This window comes from Nannobrachium achirus, assembly GCF_963921795.1.
Source record: "Nannobrachium achirus genome assembly, chromosome: 23".
NCBI lineage: Eukaryota > Metazoa > Chordata > Actinopteri > Myctophiformes > Myctophidae > Nannobrachium > Nannobrachium achirus.
The window spans coordinates 13304079-13313578 of record NC_137830.1 but is presented as its reverse complement, the minus strand read 5'-3'; the positions used below and the strand labels follow the sequence as shown (position 1 = coordinate 13313578).

General features: G+C 47.1%; 1 protein-coding gene across 1 annotated transcript; it reads left to right on the top strand.

The window, feature by feature from the left end:
* Nucleotides 1-1369: 1369 nt before the first annotated feature.
* On the top strand, nucleotides 1370-2830 carry LOC308309244 (shaker-related potassium channel tsha2; the record flags this gene model as incomplete). The annotated part of the gene is made up of 1 exon (XM_080754750.1): nucleotides 1370-2830. One exon carries the CDS (start codon nucleotides 1370-1372, stop codon nucleotides 2828-2830), a length of 1461 nt encoding a protein of 486 aa, XP_080610876.1.
* Nucleotides 2831-9500: the final 6670 nt, after the last annotated feature.

The window sequence follows — 9500 nt, the reverse complement described above, 5'->3', positions numbered from 1 at the left end:
TCAGTTAAACTCCCCGGCACAACTAAACGGTGTCGCTTGACGGCAAGACGAGAATGCGTCTGACGCGCGTCTTGCGCTTGTAGATCAGCTCGTTTCGGCAAGCGACGCCGTCGTGATGGTGCGACTGTTGTAAGTGTAAAAGAATGTGCGACTGTAAAATAATGCATGATGATGATGATGATGATGATGATGATGATGAATGATGATGATCACATTTTACAATCGTGTGTCCTTGATCGAAAATGTTGATATGCTCATGTGTCTCCAAAAGCACCAGAAATCAATAGCCTACTGCAATGTAGAAAATACTCTGTTACAAGTAAAAGTCCAGAATTCAAAATGTAGCCTACTTGAGTTAAAGTCAAAATGTACTCAAAAGTACCAATAGGCTACTCAGTATGCAGAATGTCCTATTTATTTCACAAGTTTTCAAATGTATAAAATGTATAGACTAAAACTCTGATCTACAAGCTCACAATGCGTCGCGCCTACAGTGCTTAAGTAAATGTACTTAGTTACTTTACACCACTGAAAAGCACCGACATAATCCACGGGAACATATTGTGCGTAATGTTGTCAATGTAGGCCTATTAGCCTATTGCATGTAGGCGATCATAAATAGGAGATTAAAAACAGTGCCCTATTCTAACGAGATAACCTTGGGCAACAATTAGCAACCTTGTTATGTGGACAACAACAGGTTCCATTACGCACGACACAGTAAAGCCTATTTAAGATCTAATTTAACTGAACCACGAATAACCTTGCGCGTGGATCCATAACAATGTGAATCACATAAAGAGAGAACATGAATGCATGTGTTTTACGCGCGTTTCCTCCTCACTGACACACACAGAGAGAGAGCAAGAGAGCGAGAGCGAGAGAGAGAGAGAGAGAGAGAGAGAGAGAGAGAGAGAGAGAGAGAGAGAGAGAGAGAGAGAGAGAGAGTCCATAGACGTCAGCCTGGAGAGGGCTGAGGGCAGTGCTGCTTAAAATGCAGTGAATGTGACAGCCAACAGTCCAGACTGGGGAGCGTGCGCGCGGCACGGGGGAGAAGGTGACGGCAACAACAAGGAACGGAACGGGGGGGGGGAAATGACAACAAAAACAAGGAGAACAACGCGCCCGCAGACGTGACAGCGAGCGACACGCAGGCGGCTGGGGACGCAGACGGGCGGGGGGGACAGAGACGCGCACCCCGTTCGTCGGTTCCCAAATAACGCGGAGTGGACAACAATACGCACGGAGGAGACAGAGGGAGAGGGAGAGAGAGAGGGAGAGCGAGGAGGACGCGAGCAGCAGGGACCGCGGCGGCGGCGGCGGCGGCGGTGGTGGTGGCGGTGCGTTGCCCTTTGTCTGGGGGAGAAAGATGACCGTGGTGCCCGGAGAGAACCTGGACGAGACTGTGGCACTGGCCGCCCTGTCCCAGGATGTGTACGACCCGGAGCGGGCGAGCCACGAGCACGACCAGGAGTGCTGCGAGCGCGTGGTCATCAACATCTCCGGGCTGCGCTTCGAGACGCAGCTGAAGACGCTGGCGCAGTTCCCGAGCACCGTGCTGGGGGACCCGCGCAAGAGGATGCGCTTCTTCGACCCGCTGAGGAACGAGTACTTCTTCGACCGCAACCGGCCCAGCTTCGACGCCATCCTCTACTACTACCAGTCGGGCGGGAGGCTCCGGAGACCCGTCAACGTGCCGGTGGACATCTTCATGGAGGAGATCAAGTTCTACGAGCTGGGGGAGGAGGTCATCGAGAACTTCAAGGAGGACGAGGGCTTCATCAAGGAGGAGGTGCGGCCGCTGCCAGACAATGAGTTCCAGAGGCAGGTCTGGCTCCTGTTCGAGTACCCGGAGAGCTCGGGCCCCGCCAGGGGGATCGCCATAGTGTCCGTGCTGGTCATCCTGATATCCATCGTGATCTTCTGCTTGGAGACGTTGCCCGAGTTCAGGGAGGACGGCAAGGCGCTCTACTCGGACCCGGCCGGCGCCGTGAACGGAACCGCGAGCGCGAACAAGAAGCCCAACCCGTTCACGGACCCCTTCTTCATCGTGGAGACGCTGTGCATCATCTGGTTCTCCTTCGAGCTGCTGGTGCGCTTCGCGGCGTGCCCGAGCAAGCCCGCGTTCTTCAGGAACATCATGAACACCATCGACATCGTGGCCATCATGCCCTACTTCATCACGCTGGGCCTGGAGCTGGCCGAGCACCAGGGCAACGGGCAGCAGGCCATGTCCCTGGCCATCCTGAGGGTCATCCGCCTGGTGCGCGTGTTCCGCATCTTCAAGCTGTCCAGGCACTCCAAGGGCCTCCAGATCCTCGGGAAGACCCTGCAGGCCAGCATGAGGGAGCTGGGTCTTCTCATCTTCTTCCTCTTCATCGGGGTCATCCTGTTCTCCAGCGCTGTGTACTTCGCGGAGACCGACGACCCGGACAGCGGCTTCAGCAGCATCCCGGACGCCTTCTGGTGGGCCGTGGTGTCCATGACCACGGTGGGCTACGGGGACATGTGCCCGGTCACCATCGGCGGCAAGATCGTGGGCTCGCTGTGCGCCATCGCCGGCGTGCTGACCATCGCGCTGCCCGTGCCCGTCATCGTGTCCAACTTCAACTACTTCTACCACCGCGAGACGGAGCACGAGGAGCAGTTCCAGTACACGCACGTCACCTGCGGCCAGCAGCAGCAGCCGCAGTTCGGCGAGTTCAGGAAGAGCGACAGCCAGCAGTCGCTCTCCAAGTCGGACTACATGGACAGCGAGGACGCCGACTCCATCAAATACACCAACTGCAGCCCGCAGAAGGCTATCACTGGGAAGCTCACTGATGTGTGATTGATGTGTGGGCTTATGCTTATGTGTCCACTCCACACAATGGAAACATCCGTGGTTGTTTGAGCTGAAGAAACGCGCGTTTCTTTCAGCGCGTACGTCTATCTCCATCCTGCGCTCTGGCTTGCTCTTGTTTCTGACTGGCATCCCAACACATGAGGGAAGGAATTATTTACTAGAATATTAAGCAACAGAAGGATCATGGAAACTGTGGTTTAAGAATATTCATAGCACACAACCCCACTACACCAGTGCGCACGCATGCACGTACGCACGCGTGCGCGCGCGCGCCCACACACACACACACACACACACACACACACACACACACACACACACACACACACACACACACACACACACACACACACACACACACACACACACACGATGGAAGTCTTCCGTTATATGCGCATCGTTGTTGAAAGGTTGAAACAAAAGAAGAAAAAAGAAAAAGCAAAGCTTGGGAAATGACATTATCAGCCTCTTAAGCACTTTATGAAACCATATCCTCTTAGTAATTTATTAACCCTAATCGTAAATTTCAGTGTTTCAAAGTTTACATTTAATTTACTGATCTGTCTGAAGTAGCCTACAGAGAGACTATAATAGGACCAATTCATCTATAGAATTATGTATACGTGGCTCGTGGTGGCGGCGTTAAGAGTTATGACACAGTGTGGTTGGACATATAGACACCTGTTATTTCCATCGTCGTTACAGCACATTAAATGTATTTATTTTTTATCGTGCCAAAAGCGCTCTTTCTCCAACTCGGCATGTAGCTATAGAACAGTGGTTTTCAACCAGTGGTCCGGGGACCACCAGTGGTCCTTGGGAGGGGGGGTCCCCCAGCTAAATGATGGAGAGTTCTTAGGCCTATTAGATCTTTAACTCTTGCAGTGTAAAATGAAACCTTTTAAATTTTGCGCTCTCAATAGTTAAGAGTTAGTCAACTCAATTAAAGAATGTAGAGCCTATTCTCAAAGTTTTGCGTCTGAGAGGCTCTTCTCTTCAAATGGTGGTCCGTGGCTCAAATGCCGAATAAATAATGGGCCTTGTTATGAAAAGGTGTGAAAACCACTGCTATAGAACGTAGGCTATATATATGTCCACGTTATAACACGCTGGTAGGCCTATATGTGGAGTTGCAGTAGGCTAATTTGCCTTTTTTTTTTTTTTTTTTTTTTGAAAAGCAAACGTCCATTAATCTGTGACTGTGCGCGTGTTCCATGTGCTGCATGCCATCCAGAGCCATGTCAAAGCAAAGCGCCTTGTGCGCTGCAGGCTACAGAGCTATATCAGACCGTATGTAGCCTATATGGATCGATCAATCGATCAAGGCTCATGATGCTATTTATTGGGACTGCTAATTAGTTGCTCCTCTTTCTATTGCACGCCATTGCTGTACAGGCTAGGCCTATTGACCATTTCCAGCACTGTGTAAGAAACAAAACATAGGCCTAATCATAATGCAGTTGTTAAAGGAAAGAACAGAAACGAATTTAAATTGTTTTACATTCTGGAATTGTTTGCATCGATGTCAAGAGCTTTATTGAATCTTAACCGCTCGTATTTCTAAATGCCAGGATATTATGACAAACAAATGAAACAAATGCAGCACTTGTAAAACAAGAGCGACACCTTGTGGCGCCAAATGTGCTCTGCAGTTGCCCGTGGATGCAGTTTCTATAGCAACGTTCCAGACTTTTCTGTATGCTGTGTGATTGGAATAAGAGAAGAGAGGAAAAAAAACAAAACTAGAACAAACCGTAGAGAAAAGACGAGGCCACCATCCATCACTTTGTGCTCGCTTTCTGTGTTGCTTTACATCACTGACAGGAATTAATATTGTGTGAAAATGTAATGAATACATATTTTGGCAGCTATAGATAAGATTTAGGCGTATCATGCGCACCTTAGGCAATCTGAGAACATGACCCACATAAATCGCTCGAGAGATTAATCCGAATGACAAGCAAAACAGAGGCAAACCGAGTATAGCTGCAGGCGAACAGCCCCTCCCTCCATGCAAAGACACCCCGTTTGACTAATAAATAACATGATCCAGTCCAGTCCATAATGGCAGCGGCCGGTTCCCAACCTTCTCTGGATCAGCCCAATCAGAACCTACTTGAAAATCTCAAAGGTGTTTGGCAGCCCACCCATTTTGGTCAGATGGGAGGGCCACGTGCATATTCAGACCACGTTTATTTTAATGATCAATGTGGATCAATGGAATTCCTATTTATCGGTATCACGGTCAATAATTGGGGGTGGGACGATACGCGATATTATCGTTTATCGTGATAAAAAAACACTCACGATAATCGTATCGTGGAGATTTAATTTATCGTGATATCGTCCTCTGTCATGCACTGGGTTCAATTCACCTTTTATTTGCCGAGCTGCATATCCGGTTCCACTTAAACCCTCTATAACTGGTAAAAGGTACTTATTATAATATACGTACTTGATACAGTGTTTTTTTTTCACTCGCTAACAATTGTCTTTGCCAAAAGACGTTCTGCCCCAGGATAATGGATTTTGATTATCGCGGTAATATCGTAAATCGCGATTGCTTTTGTCACAATAATCGTGATATGAAATTTTCACATCGTCCCATCCCTATCAATAACACCATGATATGTGTTTGTCCTTAAAAACCTTTGGTGATCTGCCACTTATTTGAGGGCCCACTCGCCATATCCTCACAGCCCGCCTGTAGCGGGCCACGCAGGCCCACAGGTTGGGAACCGATGCCTAGGGCTGTCACGATATAACATTTTACATGACGATTCATTGTGTATTTGTCGTTGACAACTACATTTCTGTTTGGCTTTTAGGCTTTGAAGTTGCACATGGCAGATATGACACATAACTTAAATATACAAAGAAATTACTGACATATTTATCAACTTTCTACTTAAAAAAATAACATTGATAGTGGAAATAGCCGATCTACAAGCTCACAACGCGTCGCGATGCGACGCGTTGTGAGCTTGTAGATCTGCTATTTCCACTATTTCTGAAAATGTTTGTCAATGTATGAACATTTTTCGACATTCACGATTATGACCATTATGACAAAATATTTGCGATTATGTCAAATAATTACGATTAGACGATTATGTAATAATTGTGACAGCCCTACCGACGCCATTATGTGAAACGGCAACGACTGAATAACGCCACCCGTTAGGTCACACGGCCGCCGCCGCCACCGCCACCACCACCACCACCACCACCACAAGCACCTCAGCAGGGACATGCTGGGCCCCTGATTCAGCCCGGGAAAAAGAGTTGTAGAGGCCCTCATTGCGCGCTATAGAGAGAGATATCTCTGTCTATAGCGCTGCTGCCATGACAAGTGACAAGCCAGTGGGCCAATTATATGAGTTATTATATTTCGTCATTGTCGGGTGGAAACCTTGTATGTCCAAAACCATTTTAAAAATGACTTAAACTAGTGAAAACAGCCGATCTACAAGCACACAACACAGGCGTTGTGTGCTTGTAGATCTGCTGTTTTCACTACTTTTGTGCGACAGCCTTGTATGATGAAGCAGGGCTTTGCTTTGCAAAAAAAATTACAAATTTGAAACTTGGAGATAGGTTTTCTGCCTGACAGTGACGATTTACTTAGTTGGCCGCCCAGCCTCCAAAATGGCCGACATTATATTCATTTTCCTAATGGCCGGCCTGGACCGGCCGGGAATGAACCGGCCGTTCGGGAGTTGTCCCGCTTTTCCCAATGGCCAGCACGTCCCTGCACCTCAGCCATTATAGCACCTTAACCATGGACTACAACGTGGACACCGCGCTTCAAACCACCCACAGGAACGGAGGAATACCAAGGAAGGAGTAAACGGGGAGACCGTGAAGAAGGCCTTTCACTGTGATTCACAAGTCAACCCCGCGGACCCTACAGACTGCTGGGATTATCAGAGGAGGCCACTTTTACACACACACACACACACACACACACACACACACGCACGCACGCACGCACGCACACGCACGCACACGCACACGCACACGCACACGCACACACACACACACACACAGAACACAGACACACACACACACACACACACACACACAACACAGAACACAGACACACACACACATACACAGTACACAGACAGTACACAGACACAGCTCTTCAAGCTCTGAACTGTAACGGTCCATTGGATTTGGAACCCTTTGGCGGCTGGTCACCTTGTCGGGCGATCTTCCACAGAGGAGGTGAGTAGTGCGACCGTGGTGATGCTGCGCCATGCAGCCACTGAGCTCCAGACAATAGAGCAGTGGTTCTCAACCTGTGGGCCGGGACCCCCAAGGGGTCCCCACATTATTTTGGGGGGGGGGGGGTCCCCATGATGATTAACTTAATGTGCAACATTGTTTTCTCACTCAACAGTAAACAAAACAGCATAAAGTTTAAGTGTATAGAGGGTATAGCTGCACATTTCTAAAGTGACAATTTAAGGACTTTTTAATACCTCTGAAATGACAAATTAAACATTGGCCAAATTGTCAAATATTAGAGGCAGAAATTTTGAAAATAGCCGGTCTACAACTCTACATGCTCACAACGCCTCGCAACATGCCAATATTTGATTTGTCATTTAGATCTGCTATTTTCACAACCGTGTACATTTTGTAATTCCTCAACTCTTAGTGCTCATGGGGTTAGAATATGATTATTTTGTGGGTTGCGGCCTGAAAAGGTTGAGAACCACTGCAATAGAGCAGCCAAGTCCTGACATCTCTCCCTCTAACCCTCTTTGAATCGGAATTCCCATAGGCAAATCTTAGGTCGCGTCACATTAGAAGTGTGTTCCTGGAATAAACAAACTATTATTATGATCTATGATATTACATTTGATAATGTCTGTGTTTGGAGAAAAACAAAAAACAAAAACATATATATTGTACTTTTTCGCCGTAAGTTGATGCTTCATATCAATACGAGTAAAATCGCCGGCGTGGCTTGTTTATTTTTGGAACACAGTCCTTACAGTATATGACACGATCTAAGATTCCCCTATTATGGGAATTCCAATACAAAAGAATTATCACGTGACCCAGGGGTATAGCGCCCTATGGCGGCAGTGATGTCACACTTGGGTGCTCTATAATAATGTTATTCCTTTGCCTTCCTGTTTAGTAGCGAGAGGCCTGTGAGTGTCGCAATATCTTGGCTTGTTTTTAAGAAAATGTTTTTGTATTGCGCTGAGCCCCTAACACACTGGCAAATAGGGATGGGACGATACGCGATATTATCGTTTATCGTGATAAAAAACACCCACGATAATCTTATCGTGGAGATTTAATTTATCGTGATATCATCCTCCGTCATGCACTGGGATCAATTCACCTTTTACTTGCTGTGATGCATATCCGGTACCATTTAAACCCTCTATAATTGGTAAAATAATAATTGGTATACGTACTTGATACATCCTTTTTTCACTCTCTATGAAATGTCATTGCCAAAAAATAGCCGATACAAGCTCACAACGCGTCGCGTTTTGAGCTTGTAGATCTGCAATGTTTTGGCAAATGTTCTGCCCCAGGATAATGGATTTTGATTATTGCGATAGTATCGTAAATCGCGATTTCTTTGGTCACAATAATCGTGATATGACATTTTCATATCGACCCATCCCTATGTAGAGCAGTGATTCTTGACCTTGTGTTTGCGGCCACACGCATCATCAGAACAGGTTTGTCTTCGCCATCAGTCAATCGATTGTGTGAATGAGTGAAAGATGTTGTCATTAAGGGTGCAACAATACATGTGTTCGTATTGAACCGTTCAATACGAGGGTGTACCGAACCGAATGACCCTGTACCAAATACAATACAATACCAAGTTTGTCAACAGCACAGGTACTGTAGTAGGCCTACAGTCAAAGGTTATGCTAAAAGGATTCCACAAAAAGCCACAGGGGCTTGTTTCCATTATTGCTATATTGTTGGTCAATTGGGGGTCATCGCCATGTTGGCTTGTGGTGGACACTTTTGTTAAAATTCCGTTTTTGCCACGGATGTACAAAAGTGGCCATGACAATAATATTAAACACACAAAGCGATAGTCCTGAATGCCCATGTCTGTAACTCTGAGAGTGTATGGTTCCATTTGCACACTCTCAGGGGCTCTTTTCCACCGGCAAAGAACCGGTTCTGGTTCTTTCTCCCGCCTATGGGATGAACCAGAGGTGTGCTTTTTCCACCGAGAACCGGAGTTGGTTTCCGAACCGTAAATGTTGGTTCTGAACAAAATCCTTGGTTCCTCTGGTTCAATCATGGTTCAATCTGGTGGAAAACGAAAGCCGGTTTGCAAGAACGAACCACGGTTCCAAGAAAGTTGAACCGGCACTGGTTCTGGAACCAAGGTTCTTTTGGTGGAAAAGGCCCCTCAGAATCACGGGGGTCCTTGCAAACAGGGGCGTCACAAGGGGTAGGAAAGTGGGATTGAGTTACTGGGGCCCAAGGTGGAGGGGCCCTAATAACTTTATCTATTGAAAAATAGCAGATATACAAGCTCACAGCGCGGCACCGAGTGCCGCGCTGCGAGCTTGTAGATCTGCTATTTTTGAAAAGTTGTGAAAATGTGTGAAAATCTTTGAATATATGTATTTTTTAAGCGAACATTTCTAACTCA